Source organism: Piliocolobus tephrosceles, chromosome 3, assembly GCF_002776525.5.
Source record: "Piliocolobus tephrosceles isolate RC106 chromosome 3, ASM277652v3, whole genome shotgun sequence".
Taxonomy (NCBI): Eukaryota; Metazoa; Chordata; class Mammalia; order Primates; family Cercopithecidae; genus Piliocolobus; species Piliocolobus tephrosceles.
Window position 1 is genome coordinate 67188344 of NC_045436.1, and position 22686 is coordinate 67211029.

A 22686-nucleotide genomic window follows, 5' to 3' on the forward strand; every position below is an offset into this window, starting at 1 on the left:
AAAAACTTGTCCAACAAAATATACCAGGGGCCTTTGATTAAAGGAGACTGGAGGAAGAAGTTATACATAACCCCAGTATTTCTGACTTCAGTAACTGATGTAGTAGTGCCATTTTCTAAGGCAGAAAAAGTTAAGAATGATAGGAATAAGGCCATTTTTAATATGTTGAATTTGAAGTCTCCATGACATATCCAAGTAAATATATCAAGAAGGTAGCTAGGCCTTAGGAACAAAGGTTTTGGTTGGAGTTTTACATTTAAAAGATGTTAGAGAACATAATTGAAACCAAACAGTTATTGAGACTCCCTCGGGAAACAATACGGAATAAGTGGAGAAAAAGGAGAGAATGTTCAACAAAGGGCAGGCTATAAAAAAGGAAGAGAAAAAATAAAGGAGGAAGAAATGGAGGACAGGACAATGGAGACTAAGAAGGAATAGCCAAGGAAGTGGGAGGAAATTCTGAAATGTGCTATCAAACCAAGAGGAAACTGATTCAAGAAGGGAGTGGCCAACTATTAAGGTGCCAAGAGGAGGAACAAAAAGTATCCATTAGACTAGAAGGATAATATCTGAATATTAACAGTGATTCACTCCGAGTGGTGGGATGACAAGAAACTTCCACTTTCATTATACTTTCTTGTACTTTCCTCATATCTGGAATGAATGACTTTTATAATCAGACAACAGCAAACTGACATTTCAAAATATGTTCAGATATACAGGAAACAATTTTCTAAAGTGGGGGAATGGAGAGGGAAGAAGTTTTTCTTGCCAGAATTTTAAACAATTATAATCCTATTTATAGTCAGGCTTCTAAATCTAAGTGAATACTGACCTTGCTTGGCCATCATCCCTTTTTGTCCCATGCATGAACTCTTTTTGAACCAAATGGTCATCAGCAACAGATGAGGGACTTTCCTTTTCACCAGCCAACAAAGGCTGTGCAGCACTAGAACTACTGTTCTCTTCTGAGGAAGAGGATGAACTATGAGATCGTAATGGTACCTGAAGACTAAGGTGCTGAGTTTTTCTCTCTACTTCTATTCCCACTGATTTATTTTCCCATTCTTTCCTCTTCATGGCATTCACATTACCTAAACAAACAAAAGGTGGGTTAAGTGAACACAAAACTCAAAAGCAGTTTATAAAAAACATGGCAATCTATTCCACTTTTAAGTACAATCTTTTCTTTTCTTTTTTTTTTTTTTTTTTGGATGGAATCTCACTCTGTCACCAGGATGGAGTGCAGTGGCATGATCTTGGCTCACTGCAACCTCTGCCTCCCAAGTTCAAGAGATTCTCCTGCCTCAGCCTCCCAAGTAGCTGGGACTACAGGTGTGTGCCACCACACCCAGTTAATTTTTTAATTTTTAGTAGAGAAAGGGTTTCACCATGTTGGCCAGGATGGTCTTGATCTCTTGACCTCGTGATCTGCCCTCCTCAGGCTCCCAAAGTGCTGGGATTACAGGCATGTAAAAATAACGAGTGACTAATTTCATATAGCAATTTGTTAAACATTTTAGAAATATATCTACATAAGTATAGATCCCAGGCCCATAAACAGTGAATTTTTTTCTTCTTTTTAAATCTTTTATTGGAAAAATTTCAAACTTACAGAAAACTTTCAAGAATAGTACAGAACACCACATATCTTCTACTTGGATTTACCTACTTTAAGCATTTTCTCCCTTTTGTTCTAAAAGTTCAATGTTGACAGGGACTGTATCATTTTTCATTCACTGATGTACCTCCAGTGCCTAGAACAACGCCTCATACACAGAAGGCACTCAATACATGATTTTGTGAATGAATAACGACTTTAGGATCAGAGAGAAGCACCACTGTTTCAGAGTTTCATAAAGAGCTCTGTGATGTGTTACATAAATTGAGGGGCTGGGGGAAATAAAAAGAGAATTCTATAGCTGCCTAGATCCAAAAAAATAAATCTTGCTCAACTTCCCCTCTCCTCCTACCATCCCAGTTTTAGCCAAAAAAAAGTAAATCCACTAATGGAGAAAACATCTCTGTGAACAGAATGCAGTTCTAGTGGCATTCAAGGGGTAAGAGTCATAAACCTAAAATATAATATTTACTCCTAGTACCACAAATGTAAAACAGAGCAATGAAAGTGAAAAGAAAAAATGGTCTTGATTCACTTCTAAGTGATACAGGAACACAGTGTTCACTGACCTTCCAAGCAGATCCTTAATTCTACCCATATGCCCTTCTTGATTTTATCCTGACAATGCATCTGTACTCCGTTCCTGGAAGACTCAATAATCAGAAACTCAGGTACATTCGTAGGGGTTATTTCCAAGCTTCCCTGGACAAGAAACTCATGGCAATTCAGCAATTACAACTCACTACTAAAAGAATCACCAAGAGATACAGACGCTTCCTATTATACATTATAAGAATTTTACTTTCTTCAATGTTAGAAAGAGAATTTACTGTTTTCCTCCTTTCACATCATGTATAAATTCCCTGCAAATATTCTTTCTTGAGTTTGTGATGGTTAATCTCTGAAAATCAAGCAATCTTTATAATTAGCGCCAGTTGTAGCACAGTAGAGAGAACAACAAGGTGGCTTCAAAGGCCCTGATTCTAGTTTCCTCTCAGCCATACCTGGCTGTATCACTTCATGCAACTCAGTCTCAGTGATAGGCCTCAGTTTCCTTACTACGAAACAAGGACAATATCCACTTTACATGGCAGCTTAGGGATTAAATGAGAAAATGCCAGTGTAAACCTTTAAAAATGAACATTATTCAAACATTAAAAAGTTATATAAGACAGCTAAATTATTACAATCTATCTTATCACTTAAATGCCAAGAAGTTTTGGTGTTTGCTGATTTTATACGATAATCTGCTCTCATTCTAGCAAACCTACCAAAGTACCTTAAAATAATTTGTTCACACTTATACTACTCAGTAAAAAATCATTTAAACAGGAATTTAGCATATGTAGTCCACCTGTTTGTTTCCAAAAAGCTTCTATACATGGGAAAGCAATCTGATAAACTCTTAAAGGTAAAATTACCCCTTTCCTATCTTTTTTTGTCTACTGATAAAAAGCAGAGGTAAATTAATATTTTTAAATTAATTAAGGGGAAATGGCTAAATATTCGTGAAGTATCAAGACTTTTCTGCTTTTAACATCTTCACAGCATGGCAACTTAAGCAGTAAATAGTGCGTTGAATCACAGGAATACACAACTAAAAAATTCCAGAGGAAAATCTGTTTCTGAAGTCTCTGGAGAAAAGACTCTAGGTAAATCTAAATATAATACACTTAAAGTCACTCTTCACTGCTCATACCAAACTGGTGTATTTGCAGAGTTACGCTAAAGATTCTAAGACCAGAGTTCTTTTCTTGACATGTTTAATTTTACTGATAAGGAAACTATTTTGCAAAAATAATTGGTAACATGGGGGCCAACAGTATAAATATTACTATTCAAAAGTTTTCCTATAAAAGCAAGCTGGTGAAACAACCGTTACCTCGAAGCACAGCTATTCCTAAGTATTTATCTGGATGCTGTGTTACAGGAAAATAACAATATGTAAGGAAATATTTAGAATAAACTGCATGAGGAAAGCCGCCCACATCAACAACAGAAGATCTGAATAGCAGACCTACTTCTGCCCCGTGTAACTCCGAAACAATCACTAGTTTTATCTGGCTTTAGTTAAGTCATGTGCAAAACAAACGTGGATTATACTAAACACTACTCATAACATTACACAAAATAAATTGAGTTGAACAGAGCTAACACTGAATTTCTCTCAGAATGGCATAGTGATAAAGAAAATAAACAACTAGCAAAAGTGACGAAACATTTTATTACCATCTATAATTTTGGGAATTTCTTTAGTAATTATCCATTCTCCAGGCTGTAGCAGAGACTGTCCATAATACATATCAGACTCTGCACTTGTGCTTGAAAATGCAGAGCTACTGGAAGGTGTCAACTCTTCAAGTTTGAAGAAATCTAGGCCAGTTACTGTGCCACCAAAGAATCTGCAGCCACCAAGACAACCACATTTGTTTCTGCACCTCTTATTCTTAAGGATATCATCTGGCCACAAAAACCACAACCTAAACAGAACCCAAAAGAAAACAAAAAACAACAACATAAAACACAAATCATTAAGAAATGAAAAACTTTTTGATAGATAATTAAAATTAATTGTAAATATTTTTACATGACAAAGTAAACACAAAGGTTTATTCCTACTGTTTTTTTTAAATCATTTGCCTTTCTAAAAGAATATAGTCTTACCAGAGCAAGTGAGATGGAAATTATCAGAATCAATAATAATAGAGATACGGCATACATTAAAAAGCCCAAAGCATTAAAAAACAGCAAATATAAAAATCAGACATTTAAGTCCAGTTTTACAATGTAGTAAACATTCTCAAAAAAACTAAAATTTTAAGACATTAATCCAGAAAAACCATTAGTATAGATTATGCTTGATAGCTCATTACCTTTAGCATCTCAGAGCCTATTTCACAATGCAAATTTAAAACACTAAAAAATTACAAATATGGAGCAACTAAGAAATTATTTCTCAATAAAATTAAAATAATGAACTACTCCATATTTTAGAGAAAAATAATATCCAGGTCTACTCCTTTGTAATAAGGACTCCAAATAAAGTATTAAAAATGTATGTAAACTTCAGGTTCTGTATACGTGACTCACAGATCTGTCACTATTTATTAACTCCCCTCCTTTCTTAAAAAATAGGGCTGAGGCAGGAGAATGGCGAGAACCCGGGAAGCAGAGCTCGCAGTGAGCCGAGATCGCGCCACTGCACTCCAGCCTGGGCGACACAGCAAGACTCCGTCTCAAAAAAAAAAAAAAAATATGTAATGGAAATCTGTGAGATATATCTTTATTCTTTTTTTTTTTTTTTTTTTACTTTCATAAAATCCTCTCACGTTTACAGTCTATTTTTCTAAGCATTTTTACATGTATTGTCTCCTTGGATTCTCAAGACCCTCACAGGGAGACAGAATAGGTATCATCACCTTCATTTTACATTCATTAATTTAGGTTTCTTGAACGTATCTATTAAGTGCCTAGTGTTATGCTAAGCAAAACTGAGATGGTCTTATCCATATGAAGTTTACAATACAGAGGCAAAGATAAACAATAAACAAGAAAATAACAGCAAATAATAAATTGTATTAACTGCTATGAGGTAAACAGGGTGTTGTGACAAAGAAAACAGGGAGAATCTTTTAAAAAGTAACATTTGAGACATTAAAGATGAGATGAAACAACTTAGAAGTGGAACATCTATCTAGAGAAGACAGAAGGAAAAATGTATGAGTAGGCCTTAAGATGCGGGACAGCTTAAGGTTACTTTGGTCAGATGTTACTCATTTCAAATCACTTCTGTATTTTAAAGTATTAAGTCAAGCAGCAAAGATATCTTAAAACACCATCAAAATAAAAGAACTTATACACATAATAGACTTTTTTTTACTTCATTTCCACAGTAAGAGCTTGGTAGAATGCATGACTTTGAGTCCTCCAAACCTGAGTTCAAATTCTATCTGTGCCACTTACTAACCCTAGAACTCCAGACAAGTCAACATCTCTAAGCCTCAGTTTCCTCATCTGCAAAATGATGGTATGATACATCTAATAAGATCATTGTGAGGATAAAATAGCATAACACATGTAAAGCACCTGATGCAAAATCTGGACTACAGAAGTTACACAACAAACATTAGCTCTCCTTTCCTATCTTTGCATAATCCAGTGCACTAGTTGTCAAACGTTAGCTTGTATTAGAATCAACTGAATGGCTTGTTGAACTACAGAATGGCTGAGCTTCACCTCCAAAGTTTCTGATTGAGGTCTGGGAAGGCCTGATTATGTATATTTGTAATAAGTTCCAAGGAGATGTTGATGCTAGTGGTTTGGGAGCCATATTTTTAAAAAACATTAATCTCACGGAACTAATTGCCTATGTACCCAGTAGCTTTTCCAGTAATATCAGAAATGAATATACTTTTCTCTAAAACTCCTGGGAATCCAATATGCACAAAGGCAGCCAAAGCTGAAAGTCAGTGAGTTACCATGTGGAGAGCAAATCATCATGAGTCCTAGGAATCCCTGTATGTTCCTGCTGGGGATGCCATGAATGCAAACTCTGTCCAGCCTATTTCACAGGGTTGTGTTTGGAGCAAGCAACCTTGAGGGTTGAGGTAATCCTTCTCTCTGGAAAGAGTAGGCTTGCTTCCACTTACTATAAAAATAGTAAGACTCCCTAAGTTCAGTGTTCCTCTTCTTTAACATAATCTACTTTATGCACATATTCATCATGATGGGCCTTTTTTTTTTTTTTTCCTCCCGAGACTGAGTCTTGCTCTGTCTCCCAGGCTGGAGCGCAGTGGTGCAATCTTGGCTCACTGCAACCTCTGCCTTCCGGGTTCCAGCGATTCTCCCGCCTCAGCCTCCCAAGTAACTGGGACTATGTTATCCCCTCTAGGACTCAGGGACAGAGTTGCTAGATTTAGCGAATAAAATACCAACAAAAATAAGTTTGTTCTATGCAATATGTGGGGCAAACTTATACTAAAATGTGTTTTGTTGTTTATCATAAAGTTAAATTTAACTGGGCATCCTGTATTTTATCTGACAACTCTACTTGGTGGGTACAGGGAACTAACCCGCCAACACGTGACTGGCTACCGCTTTTGCTGTAATATAGTCTCTGATCAGAAGTTTTGTGTATTTTGCCAGCATCCATGAAATTGTAACAGCTAACTTGTTACCGTGTAAGAAAGATAAAAACCCCAGACTCTTCACAATTTTTGACAAACTACAGCACTGTAATCAACCTAAATGAGCTACTTGGAGCAACTTGAGTCACCTGAAGCAACCTCCTCAGTTCCATTACCACCTTGCTCTATCACCTAAACTAATCAAAAACAGGCATTTGTTTCACACTAAGTGGCTTCCTGAGCAATAAATAACAAAGAAATCCAATTTATTTTACACAATATTCTTCATATATGAGCTTTCATACTCAGATATATGTCAAATCTTCCTCAATTAATTTAAAAGATTAATGTAATATCAATAAAAATCTCAACAGATTTTCTTTTTTTAACCAGAAAAATGGTTCTCAAGTTCTTCTGGGAAAGTTAACAGGTAACAATAAACATTTTGTGAAACATAGAAATGAATATGTATTAGATGTAAATTTTTCCCTCTGTATTTGAATAGGTATTTGCAGAAAAAGCGATTTACCTCCTTACCTAGAATAATATATACATGTACCCCATATAAAATCCAGAGGGATTCGAGTTTTATATATTAACCAGAAAAAGGAAAAGAAAAAAATAATAACAGATGCTATTTGATTACTAGCAAAAGAATGGCTTTCTCAAATTAGTAACTGACATATCTGAATGTGTAAAATTAAAGTCATATATGAAAATAAAAACAAAATTAAAAGATAAAACAAACTGTAAAATGCTAGCAACAGAGATCACAAAAAGGGTGATCATCTATAAAGAGCTCTTAAAATCTGAAAACCACCAAGACCCCAGTAAATAAATGTACACAGAATATAAACATTCAATTCACAGGTGAAGAAATCGAAACAGCTAACAAATGTGGTTTTTAAAGTATTTATTTCAGAAATATATAAATGCAAAATAAGAGATGCCACCTTTCACTTATCAGAAAATGCTCAAAAGGTAGTAATGGTGCAGGGTGACAGGGACTAGCTAAAAAGCCATTGGAGATATAAACAAATAATTTCTGGCAAGTAATTTGGGAATGCATGTGAAAAGACTTAATTTTCAACTCATTCATCCTCCCTTCCGGGAAATTATCTAAAGGAAACAGCCAGAAAGCACGGGAAAATATTTTATGTGCAAAAATGTTCCTCTATCATTTATAATGGGAAATTTAGAAACAATCTAAATATTTAATATAAGGGCAATGGCTAAATAAAACATGTTGTGTCTTTTTGGTAATGTATTATCATTTTTTTAAAAGGATCTTTATAAAATGTTTAATCATGTGGCCAGATGCTTGGGATATAAGTTTAATATAAACATGCAGAATTTTAAACTGTATATACAGGATGATTTCAAGCGTTAAAAAAATACAGCAAAATCCTGGAGATAAAATTTCATGTGGTGGGGTTATGATCATTATTTTCTTTTGTTTCTTAAGAGTTTCCTATATTTTTAGAATTAGCATATATTAAATATACAATGGGGAAGATGGGGATGGAAAAAGTCATACTATCATTTTAAATGGAAGTGATTCAGTAAGAGGCACTGGCAACTTTTAAAATCATATATAATAATAATTTCCTAAGGACCAAGGAAATATGCCTGAGTACTCTTAGTCTTCCTTGCAGTTCTGAAGGCCCACAAAAGGAGTTTTATACAGTAGGCGGTAGTAGTACTGTGATTTCTAGGAATTAATGATGACTTGAAAGTGGAGAGCTGTGTGGTAAGAGAGAAAATGTAGTGCTTTACAAAATGTTATTTGGGGACCGTAACTTAAACTTGTTTCACTGTTGGCATACATGGTATAGACTTAGAAACACATCAGAAAATAATGTTATTTCCAACAACTATACCATCACCAGAGACAAGATATATATTTACTTAGATATTAGGTCCTTATATATTCATTGAGGTGCAGCAGCACAATTATATTAGGTCTTTATTTAAAATATTCTTAGTCCATTCTCTCAGTAGAATTTCCTCTATAATTATCTAGTTACTTTCATCTGAACAGAAGACTACTGCCATTCTTAAAATTTTCACTTACCTCTTAGTTCTGGCATCATGGGTTTCTAAGAAATGTCTTTGTGCCTCATGTTTAGAATGATGGTCAGCAGCTAAAGCAATATCAACAGTAATAAGTCCTAAATTGGCTGACCCAGCTTCAAGCCAATAGGCCCTCCGTAGCACTGCAGGCTGAAGTCCAATTCTACAATTATTTAGTTGCTCAATGTACTGTCTCACTTGAAAATCCTGAATTGCAGCACTGATTCCTTCCCCAACCGATTGATTGTGGAGATTACAGTTTGCAACTCGAATTGCACCCATCTAAAATTGAATGAAGAAAACGAAACAAAAGTGTAATTTCTGTATTTTTAAGCAGCTTAGCCAAAACTACTGAATAGGTGATCATTTCAAATAGAGTAAAACATAAATGGAAGGAGAAAATAAAGGAAAAAGAAATAAAAAAGGAAAAAAAAATGGGCAAGGGACAAGAAGGGAACAGAAAAGTTAAAATAAAAACAAAAATAGACAAATTTTTAAAAAGAGGATAAAAGAAAAAAGCAGAAGTCCACCGGCGAACAAAAGAAGTAAATAGTGAAATCGTAGAAACTTAACAAGGCTAGATTTTAAACTACAATCCATAAAAGAGTGGGAAACAAATGTTTTCAGGAGCCAGGCAGAAAATATAAATGTATGTACCAGTTTACATCCCTGATATAAAAGCAACCTACTATTTTATATTCCCTGCCATAAAACCATGTATAATAACTCAGTTAGAGTAAAACTGGTGAAAGTATGCCTTAAAAAAAAAATACTGGAAGAGAACATGGATGAGTAAAAATTAGAATGCTTTCTCCTAAAATTATGTGGCAGTCTGTGAGATGACAAAGTATAAGTGTGTGTTTTAGTTCAAGAAATAGAGGTTTGGTTTAGTAAAAAGGAAAAAGCACTACACTGGCCAAGCAAAACACTTACCTTTATATTTGTAGCACAACCATGCTCAACAATATAAATATCGGCTCCATCTACTGCTAAACGAGTCATAGTATATTTCAAATCATCTGAAGTTGGACAAGGCCCAGGAATACAACTCAACTAAAATAAAAAAGGATTGTACATCTAAATCATCACCATCAACTTACTATTTTGACAGTTAAGTCGTCGTCTTTAAATAAACACAAAAAAAATCTAATTATTGATGTATTTTTTAAAAATCTAATTTCATTCTTTTACAATAAATGAAATCAGCAGTTAAAGTGTTATCAATTAGAAAATTATACATTAGAAAACAATAAGTAAGCATGCACCATTTTCATTCAGAAGAGGCAAGTAGCAAGTCTAACGGACAATACATATACAACTTCTTACTGAAATTCAGAGAGGATAAGCAAAGTAAAGTGATAAGTAAACAGTGTCACAGGTTTACAAGAATTGTATGAGTTCAGAGTTGTAAGGTTTTCTTACAGGAACTCCACACACACAGATGTATTTTCACACACACACATACACAAATATATTCACTGTAAATATTATGATATCTAAGATAATCCATATTAATTTTATTTTACACCTAAAACACAGATTTTTATGATGTTTAGAAGAAAATGTATATATCACCTACATCAATAAACTTCTTGAGGAGATGGCAGCCCTGAGTAAATTATTGGCCCAACAGCATGAAAATGCTCATTAGTGGCAGAGCCAGAACTAGAAACAGGTGTCTCACAGTGTAGTCAATACTCTATAAGGATATATTTCCTCTGGACAAAAATAGACCTAAACAAACTAAAGTGGCAGAATGGAGATCAGCAATTGTCTGAGGTAGGGGCTTACAGCAAAGACACACAAAGGAATTTTCTAAGGTGATAGAAATGTTCTATATCTTCACTGGTGATAATAGTTACACAGGTATATACAGCATTTGTCAAAGCTCAAACTGTACAACTTTAAAAGGATTAATTTACTGTATGTAAATTATGCCTCAATTAAACTTATTTTTAAAAATTTTAGGGCCGGGCGCGGTGGCTCACGCCTATAATCCCAGCACTGTGGGAGGTCAAGACGGGCAGATCACGAGGTCAGGAGATCGAGACCATCCTGGCTAACACGGTGAAACCCCATCTCTACTAAAAATATACAAAATTAGCCAGGTGTGGAGGTAGGTGCCTGTAGTCCCAGCTACTTGGGAGGCTGAGGCAGGAGAATGGCGTGAACCCAGGAGGCGGAGCTTGCAGTGAGCTGAGATCGCACCACTGCACTCCAGCCTGGGCAACAGAGCGAGACTCTGTCTCAAAAAAAAAAAAAAAAAAATTAATGCAACGTAAACACTTTAAAAAAAAAAGAAAAAGAAAAAGGAGGGGGAGTAATATATAACAGTAATATAACAGCAAACAAATATAATTTGTATAGCAGAAGAACAAAAAAGGAAAGATACATATGGGAAAGAACTAAAAACAAAAACTAAGCTGTTAACCACTGTGTTGTAGAACCAGGGTGTTATTTTTCTTTTTTGAAACAGCCATGCTTTCCAGATTTTCTGAAATAACCACGCTTCCAAAATCAGGGTGAAAAAATGCCTCCCTCCCCAAATTCATAAGAGAGAGTACTTATTGCACAATAATACTATGCATTTCATTGCCACTGCATGCGGTTTTAGGGATTACAATCTACTTTTTGCAATCCTTGTGAAGATACTGTAATGACCCTTAATGAATGTTGTGAAAAGAGCATAACATGTGGTGCATAACATGTGGTGTCAGGACACCTGGCAAATGACCAACCTTGCTATTACACTATGGTAGAAATGGCATGTCCAGAGTGGTCTGCAAACCATGTTACGTGAAGAATTCAACCTTCTCCTTGTTTCAATTTCTAAATCTTCTACATAAATATATAGCCACATCCCAATAATGCAATATGACATGAATGTTAACAGCAAAAATGCAAGCAAAATATAATTTTTATAATTCTGTTTATTTTTTAATTTGTATGTTTTAATAATTATCTCATATTTTAGATACTTTAAAATGGTCAAGAATTTTAAAAATAATTTTATTAACCGAAAAAACTGCAGTTTGCTTCAAGGCTATGTGTATTTGACTTGAAGCTGATATCTTAATATTCCATGTTTTAAAATTCATAAATGTTTATAATATTGCTAACATATTTGTTAACATACCTTGGACTCACAGAACCGACGATCAATTCCATGCTGACATATTATTACTGATTTTGGTCTTTCCAGTTCATACTCCCGACATACCACATGAAAAACAAATGTCTGTCCCCACTCCAAGAGGCATGCCAGCTACAGATAATCAGTGACAAGTTGACAACACTGTTAGCATTCTAAATAAGTGTTCAGAGTTTAAAAGCTTTTGAAGAATGTTAACATGGCTTGGAAGAACCCAAACACTGTCTTAAAACTTCTGCTAAATAAGCAACTTGTTAGCCAATGATTTTTGCTACCTTTAATATCATTTATATGCTTATGTTACTTTTCCTTTATGAATGACAAAATGCATTGCCAAAATGAAAACTCATTTCAACTGAAAAATTTCACTTCAGCAACTTTTAAAGCAAATCCTTTTATTCAAGATTATATATCTTTCTTGTTACATAGCTAACTGAAATCTCCACATAGAAAAGCACCAAAAATTCTCTAATCATAAACCAAACTTTTATGTGAGAAAGTATCTAAATATCACATTGAGCTACAATTTTTAAAAACCAGGTATTTTGAAGATTAAAGCACTCTTGTTTAAGCAAATAGAAGCTTAAGTAAACATATATTATAATTCTTCAAATCTTCAGTGTTTTTTTTTTAAAAAAAAAAAAAAACCTTAATTTTCTAATTGATTAGAGCTGTTAAAAACACTGAGAGATAGATATACATGGCATTATCCCCCCAAATAAGTGCATAAACACTTGGAAAATATAAATTTTACTTTTAAAACATACAGAGAATGGAATAAACATAAAAGTGCCTACAGATTCATGAACTGTACAGAAAACAGTGATGCTGAGATTTTATGCAAAAGAAAGAGAAATGTTTCACCTTTTAAACGCAATTTATAAACATGTAAGATTCTAGCAGTCCTTAGAACAAAGGAATTGTACCCAGTCTTGCAGGGTCAGCACAGCTTTATTCCCTTCTTAGGGAAAAAGCTGCTTTGGAATATGCTTCAGTTTTTACTTGTATACTTAGGGATGGGAAATCGGAGATACTAAGGAGAGCACAGTTACAAGGCCAGTGAGCAACGACTATTGCTTTTCATCCATTTTTATACATTCCATTATGCATTTCTTTTCATATATTTTTATAAATATCCTTATACATTCTAATATTATATTGAGATGATGTTCAACTCCAAAATATCCCTTTTCAATTCCATTCATTTTCCCACCATTTCTAGAATATTAATTTTTGCTACCCTCTAACGATTTCTTCCAGGTATACAGGGCATCTAGGTTCTTCATCACTTTCTTGTTGCTACTACATACCTCTAAATTATATGTTTTATATCCATTCTATAACTTTTTATCAAAATTGAGTATGTAACATTCCTATCAAATTCCAGTCTTTTGAAATATCAAGATGAGCATTCATATTATAATAAATATATGACTCAGGTGAAATGTTAAAATAATATGGCAATTCAACTAAACTTCAGTGGCCAATTAGAAACAAATAATATATTAAGGCTTTTGTGCCTTCTAAGGATTAAGTGAAAGGGGTGGTGGGAGAGAATTTATCCAAAAGGATCACACCTAGAATTCTAGACCAGATTTACTTACCAGTAAATTCACTTTTATTTTTTGAAACTATTATAAACATCACTAACAGCAGGTACAAATGATGTAATCTTGCTTTGGGACATGACAAGCAAAGAACCTTATTACCTAATCCTTAGCATCGTAAGAGCTACTTTCAAATCCTACTTAAGAAATATGTAAGAAAACAAAGTTCTTAAAAAATTACTCCATATAGTAGAAAAATAAGATTTTTTCCAACAATAGAGGGCCAAGTAACATAATTTTAATAATATTAAATTGACTTCTAGAACAGTACTCATCCTGAGTTTTTCCCAAAGAAAGTCTCAAATTCTTGGAAATATTACATAGAACTACATACATTACACCCAACAAATTATATGTGGCTCAGAAAAGTGAAACTTGTCTCTGACTCACCTATAACTAAAATTCTGAATGGCAAGAATGACTCCCATCAGAATGCCATCAGTGGAAATGCAATGAACATTCAAAGAGGCATACAAGTTATTCTTGAGAAGGTGGATAAAGAAAGGAAAAAGAAAATAAGTCAGGAGATAGTACTCTGAAAACCATACCTGTGGTGCTGTGACCTTAGCTGTAAGACTTCCAGCCTGCACATCAATTAACCATGCGTATTCTAAGGAATCACTTCCCAAAGGAAGACCTTCTGCTGAGAACATAGCGTGTGCTCTCAGCTGGAGACCTGATAAATTGATGTGACCTTCCCTGAGTACTTCATCCACAGGGGGTCGCTGCTGAAAACAATAATGATGAGACCGTAAAACATATAAGAAAATCATATTATAAATTCTAGTTGTTTCCCCCAACATCCCCTGCAGAGATGAACAATAAAATCATGCCATCTATAAAGCTTCAGAATCCACAAGCTCCTAACACAACCCTGTACCCATAGAGGTAGTCTGAGTTAAGCATCTTTAATGAACAATATCTATGAGAGCCCAACTATTATAAAAAGCAAGATAGCTGAGTCCTTAACTGCCTTTATGAATAACAAGAAACTACAGTAGTACTCTTACAGGGAATACAAGAAACCAATCTTTTGTAGGAAATCTAAGAATAGTGAGATGAAAATATTTTTTAAAAGGAAGGTAACATTGAAGAACATAGACTGTTAAGACCAAAAAATGAAGAATGGTGGTGAAAAGTAAACTTCCATACAGATTCTGAGGACTATGTAAATACAAGGATAGTTTTATCTTCCAGAGAATAATTTCATACTCACTACTAAAAAGCCACATGTATTTCAAAGGGAAAATTTCTAACATATTCAGAGAAATAAAGGATATGTCATAAAACAGATTATTTCATGAAACACTAGTTCCACACATTAAGAATAAAGAATCAAATAAGTCTGGAAACGCCCTACTGATCAGTCACCAATTTCTGTTAAATCTACCTCCCAGTCTCTCACAAATGCATTGATTTTTTTCATCTTCAGTGCTCTCATCCTGGTCCAAACAGTATCACCTCCTGCCAGGACGTTTTCAAGGTATTAACTTTTTACATCTCTCTGCTCCATACTCTATCAGTAGTCACAGAGATCTTCTAAACATATGAATCTAATCCTGTTCTTGCCTCCAGACCATTAAATGCTACCAGAGCACTGCCTACCTCACCTTGTGGCACTTTTTACACTTGAAATTATTTCTCTTAATTTTAATGTTCACAATATTTACATTCTCCCCCAGGTTCATTAATGACCATTTCTGTCTTATGCACCAAGTATCACTGCACCTAACAGTGACCACAAAAAGTAGATGCTGCTGACTAGACAGATTTCTTCACAGCAAGTGTTCACAGAGTCTTCAATATACCAAGATACACTGAGGCAGTTCACAGATTATTTCCCAACCTAGTTTTATTACGGTAGTCCTCTTCATGTATGTCTAGGCTACCTCACAGGGTTAGTGTTCCTTGCTTTCAACATATGTTGGGAAACAGTCTTAAAAAAATTTTTTTTAAGGATAAGGGCTAACTCTAATTCGTAAGAAACTTTTAAAAAAAAAATTCAAATTGTGACTACAATAATCACTCTAGAAGCTCTTCTGATCCAATTTTTCATTTAATTTTCATCCAAGCTATGTGACTTTATATAAAATCACCTGACTTCTCCAGGCATTAATTTCCTTACCTTTTTTACTGAGAGAACTGGGGAAGGTGGTCAAGAAAGTTATCTTCTGACACTGAGACTCAATAATTCTCAGTATAAAACTTTTATGGAATTTTTTAATCTCAAAATTACATGTGGATCTTGGGCTTTCCTAAGGTACAGCCTACATGATACACCAATAAACATTATATTCTAAATTTTATTGCAGTTTGCAACATGTGTGGGTTGAATGGCGTCCCTCAAAAATATATGTTCAAGTCTGAAGCCCTGGAACCTATGAATATGATCTTTTTTGAAAACAGGATTTTTGCAGATAGAATTAGGTTATGGTAAGTTCACACTGAGGGTGGGCCCTAATCCAATATGACTGGTATCCCTGTAAGAGGAGAAAAAGTGGGACACACAGGCACAGAGAGAGAGTGGCAGCCAGTCGAGATGGAGGCAGAAATTTGAGTGATTCATCTACAAGCCGAGGAATACCAGGGATTACTAGCAACCACCAGAGCCTAAGAAGAGGCAAGGAAGGATCTTCCCCTACAGCTCAGACAGAATGTGACCCTGCCAACAGGACTTTGAACCTCCAGAACTGTGAGAGAATACATTTCTGTTCTTTTATGTCACCTAGTGTAGGATACTTTGTTATGGCAGCCCTATGAAACTAATACATAAGATGACCACAAAGTAAAAAGTGCATAGTTTCATAATGGGACACAGTAGTCCATCAGTCACCTTAGATCCTTCGTCTTGAAGCCTTAAGACTGTTGCTACCCAGGATAAACTACAAGTGGGTAACCCAGATTTGAGCCTTGGAAGTAGACAAAGTGTGAACCCTCTCACTGTGAAAGAACATTAGATAGTATAATGACAGATGAAGAAAAAAATTCTTAGGAATAGTTGTGTCAACACTAGAGAACATAAACAAGGTAAGTAGACAAGCAAATTCCAAGAGGATATATATGGTACCTTTGTCTTTGGGGTAAGTTGTCAACCATCTAGGAAATGAATTATCACTAGTGCTTTTACTTCCACCTTGATATCTCTACTCCATGAACTCCTTCTCTAATCCCCAAATAAGTCATATTTTATAATTCAGTTTCTCTACAAGTTTGCCATACCTCTATAATAAGAATTAATGTGAATATTCATCATCAGCTCAATAAAATGTTTTCTATGTCTGGAAAAGTCTTTTAAAAGTACAGTGATTAAAAGTTGAAGTGTTACCAGGTACTCATAAAAAACCAGGGATAGTCATCTACGATTCTCAGAATTCATCCATAGAAGACTTTCCCTTTTCCCTTTATTAATTTCCTTAATAGACTGAAAAAGGGAGCTGGGCTTCCTCTCCACACACCTGCCTCCCAGAATAAAAAACAACCGATTCTAGTGACCCACTAATTATAGAGAGGAGGACAAGTTTTTTTTTTAAGGTTAATGTGGCAAGTTAAAATAGTGTTATGTGAGAACTTTGTGATGATAGAATAGTTCTGTATCTTCATTTTGGTGGTGGTTACATGAATCTACACATAATAAGATGATCTAAAACTGCACACACATTGTACCTATGTCAGTTTCCTTGTTTTGATACTATAATTATGTAAAATAATTTTACCATGGAAAACTACTGGGTAAAGAGTACACACAGAATCTCTCTGATCTTTGCAACCTCCTGTAAATCTATAATTATTTCAAAATAAAAGTTTAAAACCGGAAACACTCATTCTGTGGCAAAACAAAAACAATGCCTAGCACATATTAAGTTTTAGCTAATATGATCTCATATATGTCAAATATATGTATGAAAAATTAAATTAAAATTCCATGAAGAAAAATATAGTCAGTGATGGCAAAAGAATGAAAAGGAGATATGCTATTTTAAATAAAATGATCAGTTACTACATATAATCATAATAAATGATCATTCACTGATGATTTCTGGGTATCAGATTCATCTTTGCATTTATAATTTTACTTTCTCTTGTATTACGTTCCATTTATATTTCTAAATCACACAACTTGATTAAAAGTAAGATGGGGCACATAAAGCGGTGGAAGGTGCCACGGAAAGCCATTTGGCTTTTTAAAAAATAATAATAAAATTATAATCTATCCAGAAATGCAATAAATTCTCAAATTCCCACTTGATGAATATCATTGGTTCTCTTTTAAAAGAGCCCAGAGGTATCCTGAAGGAATTAATGAAGTATCTTATGTTAGACGAATAAGTCATTGACCGTGTAGATACACACGTTTTAAAATATTATTTAAATACTTAAAATATTATTTAAAATATAAAATAAATATTAACATTTATGCTGTGATACTCAACAAAACCTACCAACATTTTATATAGTTAATTTTCCCTTCCATAAATATTTGAGAAAGTTTTTATTTCCATTTCTATTATAATAGCAAAAGGTATAAAATATAATTGAGATCACAGAAATAGGGACAAGCAAAAGAAAATGGAGGTTCTTGAAACAACTCTCATACACAAAAACATACTTACAAAACTTCTTAATACAGTTAACTTAAAAGTCTCTAACTTAAAGAGCTACAAAGTCCATGCACAGAAGCTAATACATTGTTTTAACCCAATAAATATTAATAGTAAATCTCTGTGTTTCCACCATATTTCATTTTCACTTTACCTGATAGTTATCACTGACAAACACATTCAGCGGTGACAGGATAAGTTGCAGCATGGTCTCCCTAAATCCTTTTTTCATTTCAAAACATAGTCTTTCCAAGAAAGCTGTAGGGCATTCAGGACCATCAGTAGTTCCATGCTACAGTCAAATGAAATGGCATAGTCAAAATGCAGAAAAGGCAAAAAGTAAGGAAGTACAGAAAAATAAAAATTACATCTCTCATGATTAAGAGAATTTGTTTTTGAAAACAGAGAAACTATGATTACTGACAAAAATAACTATTCTGTACCTCAATAGGATCATTAGCTGCACTGAGCAACAGAGGGCCACCCGCCCCCCAACCCCACTGCGACACAGACACACACCTCATCTGGCCCTGCTCCAAAGTCCCTGGGTTCTTGGGGCAATTTAATATCATTCCATGTCAGTAAGAACAGGTCCACGGGTTGTCCTTAGAGTGACCCAGGATACTGTGCTAGATCTAAACTACATAATTCAACCCCAGGGTCAAGCCATAAACTTCATTTTGTAACAGATCCACCATAAGGCCCCAAACTGGTCTGGGGTCTAGAGATAAAAGCTAAGAAAATGTAAAATCCTTGAAAACCCATCAGGTTAATTATAAACCCAACAATTCAACGTATGACACAATGTCCTGACGTTACACAGAACAGCAAAGAAACAGCTAAAGTTAAATTAGAAGAAAAATAGAAAATAAAATTACCAATGATCAAGTAATCATATTATGAAGAAAATACATGAGTTTTATAACAGTAAAATAATAAATTTAGAAGTTTCTGAATCTGATTTTCTTTTTCTAAGTGTGTGTTGCATGCTTTACATCTACACACAGGTGGATGTCATAATATATTCCAGACTACTTTGATGTGTAAACACTTACAACAGGAAGACGCCCATGAACTTTGTACAAATTAACAAGTACAGTAATATCCCAAGGACGCAAGGCAAGTGGATGAATTGACTTGGCTGAACCTTCATTTTCCTTTTTGTCATTTTCCATTCCAACAGCAGTCCACCCAGAGCTGGATGATGTTGACAATGACAAAACAGGACTTGAGATAACCTCTTCAAAATCCATATACATGTCATCTTCCCCAAAGTAGTTTTCCTATAAATATTAAGAAAACGCAAATTGCTGTCAGAAGTATGTAAATATATTTTCACCTATGAGCCTAAATTTGTAAATTATGTATTTCCTTAACCTATTATATTTAATAGAAAGGCATCAGCCCTATTGTCTTAAAATACAAAAGAAAACATATGTTAAGGCTTACACACAGCCACTTGGCAAATAAATATTCAGTAGCAAAAAATACAAAAAGTTACAGAAGCCTATTTTATAGTAAAGCTTCATGACATTGCCCCAATTACAGCAAAACCTTGTAATTTAGGTCCTCAGAGACCTTTGAAGGTTTGTTTGCATGGTTAAAGAGTTTTCAATCACTGCTCCTCAGAGTTCTCAGGCAATACCCGAGGACATCCTTTGGGGGAAACAATTCACTAAAAATCAGTCTGGCTAAATTCGATTAGGTAACTAGTACAATTCACATATTCCTGTTGGAATTATTTATCGGGCATGTTTCAACAGCTTTAATAAAAATATCCAACCTTGGTTATTGATGACATAAAGGCATGTGTTACCAACAATTATCAAAAATTCCTTTCACATAGTTCATCCTGGTTTTTTATGCAGAAGTGTTTCAACTATTGTTTTCTTTTGCATGAAAATATAAATTTAGCTGGAATTTAAATTATTTTTTCCCATTGATTCTAAATTTAAATTTTGGCCATTTGATCTTCAGTAGTAAACAAAAGTTGTTAAATATTCCTGTTAACATTGTTAGCATATCTGTTAAATATTAGAACCAAGACAGGAATTTGGTAAATTCTGCACTCTGATTACTGACAAAGTTATTTTCTGACTAGAGTTATGGACATCAGTACATAATATCATTTCATAGGAAATAATGTCGAAGGGCTTAAAGTCATACAGTTAATTGGTAGGGAGATTTAATATCAAAATCCCAAACCTACCAGCTCACAAAACCAGTGCTTTTTCCTCTATTCCCTATTGCCGTCCACCTCCTAAATACAGATGCCACTTGAAATCTGCCTGAAATCTTAATAATTGTCTTTATAATACAATTCTGAAGCATGGACAAATTTATGCACAAATATAACAGAAAACACTGGGTTATATTTTAAATTCCAACATTAAATTTTTAAAAATAACATAAACGTCTAATTAAGCTCGATCAACATTAAAAACTTGAAGAGATAAAACAAAAAGCTGGTTCTTTGACAAGATAAACAAAACTGACAGACCATTCATGAGATTAACCAAGAAAAGAAGAGAGAAGATCCAAATAAGCTCAATTAGAAACAAAAGTGGAGATATTACAACTGATACCACAGAAGCACAAAAGATCATTCAAGGCTACTATGAACACCTTTACATGAACAAACTGGAAAATCTAGAGGAGATGGATAAATTCCTGGAAATATAAAACCCTCCTAGATTAAACCAGGAAGAAACAGAAACTGAACAGACCAATAACAAACAATGAGAGAGAAAAAGGGATTTTTAAAAATTGCCAACAACAAAAAAAAGCCCAGAACCACCAGATGGACTCACAGCTGAATTCTATCAGACATTTAAAAAAGAATTGGTACCAATCCTACCAAAACTATTCCAAAAGATAAAGAGGGAATCCTCCCTAAATCGTTCTATGAAGACAGTATCACCCTAATACCAAAACCAGAAAAAGACATTAAAAAAAGGAAACTAAAGATCAATATCCCTGATGAACAAAGATGCAAAAATCCTCAACAAAATACTAGCTAACTGAATCTAAGAGCATATCAAAAAGATAATTCACCATGATCAAGTGGGTTTCATACCATGGATGTAGGCATGAGTCAACAAATGTGATACATCACATAAATAAAATTAGCAACAAAAACCTATTCAACAAATTGTGTAGAATCAATATTGTGAAAATGACCATACTGCCAAAAGCAATCTATGAATTCATGGCAATTTCCATTAAAATACTACTGTAATTCTTCACACCACTAGAAAAAACAATCCTAAAATTCATATGGAATCAAAAAAGAGCCTGCATAGCCAAAGCAAGACTAAGCAAAAAGAACAAATCTGGAGGCATCACATTACCCAACTGTGAACTATATACTAGAAGGCTATAGTTACCAAAACAGCAAGGTACTGTTATAAAAACAGGCACGCAGACCAATGGAACATAATAGAGAAGCCAAAATAAAGCCAAAATAGAGCCAAATACTTGCAGCCAACTGATCATCAACAAAGCATACAAAAACATAAAGTGAGAAAAGTGGGTTTCATAGCAGGGATGCAGGGATGGTTTATACACAAATCAGTAAATGTGATACATCACATAAACAAAATAAGAAACAAAAACCTATTCAACAAATTGTGCTGGGATAATTGGCAAGCCACACATAGAAGAATGAAACTGTATCCTCATCTCTCACCTTAGAGAAATATCAACTCAAGATAGATCAAAGACTTAAATCTAAGACCTGAAACCATAAAAATTCTACGACAACATCAGAAAGACTCTTCTAGACATTGGTTTAGGCAAAGAATTCTTCACCAAGAACCCAAAAGCAAATGCAACGAAAACAAAAATAAACAAATGGGACCTAATTAAACTAAAAAGGTTCTGCACAGCAAAAGAAATAATCAGCAGAATAAACAGACAACCCACAGCGTGGGAGAAAATCTTCACAAACTATGCATCTGACCAAGGACTAATATACAGAATCTACAGGGAACTCAAACAAATCAGCAAGGAAAAAAATAATCCCATCTAAAAGTGGGCAAAGGACATGAACAGACATTTCTCAAAAGAAGATACACAAATGGCCAACACATGAAAAATGTTCAACATCACTAATGATCAGGGAAATGCAATCAAAACCACAATGTGATACCACCTTATCCTGCAGCACTGGCCATAATTTAAAAATCAAAAATAATAGATGTTGGTGTGGATGTGGTGAAAAGGGAACACTTTTATACTGCTGGTAGGAATGTAACACAGTACAACCACTATGGAAAACAGTATGGAGATTCGCACTAAATGTAGAACTACCATTCGATCCAGCAATCCCACTACTGGCTATTTACCAAAAAGAAAAGAAGTCATTACATGAAAAAGACACTTGCACATTCATGTTCATAGAAGCACAATTCACAATTCAAAAACATGGAACCAACCTTAATACCCAGCAACCAATGAGTGGATAAAGAAAATGTGGTATGTGTATATATATACACATACATACATACAC

The 22686-nt window shown here is 34.4% G+C and overlaps 1 protein-coding gene across 6 annotated transcripts in view; it reads right to left on the reverse strand.

The window, feature by feature from the left end:
* Window positions 1–22686, reverse strand: part of KIAA1109 (KIAA1109 ortholog) — a 215483-nt gene that overhangs the window by 122610 nt on the left and 70187 nt on the right. For 5 of the 6 annotated variants that reach the window (XM_023217545.3, XM_023217546.3, XM_023217547.3 and 2 more), the window contains exons 21-28: window positions 19232–19459; window positions 18331–18468; window positions 14127–14306; window positions 11957–12085; window positions 9754–9873; window positions 8822–9102; window positions 3851–4101; window positions 836–1094 (exon numbers count right to left, since the gene is read on the reverse strand). In XM_023217545.3, coding sequence (XP_023073313.2) covers window positions 836–1094; window positions 3851–4101; window positions 8822–9102; window positions 9754–9873; window positions 11957–12085; window positions 14127–14306; window positions 18331–18468; window positions 19232–19459 — 1586 coding nt within the window. The remainder of the gene's footprint in view (window positions 1–835; window positions 1095–3850; window positions 4102–8821; window positions 9103–9753; window positions 9874–11956; window positions 12086–14126; window positions 14307–18330; window positions 18469–19231; window positions 19460–22686) is intronic. The other variant, XM_023217544.3, reaches the window with a different exon arrangement.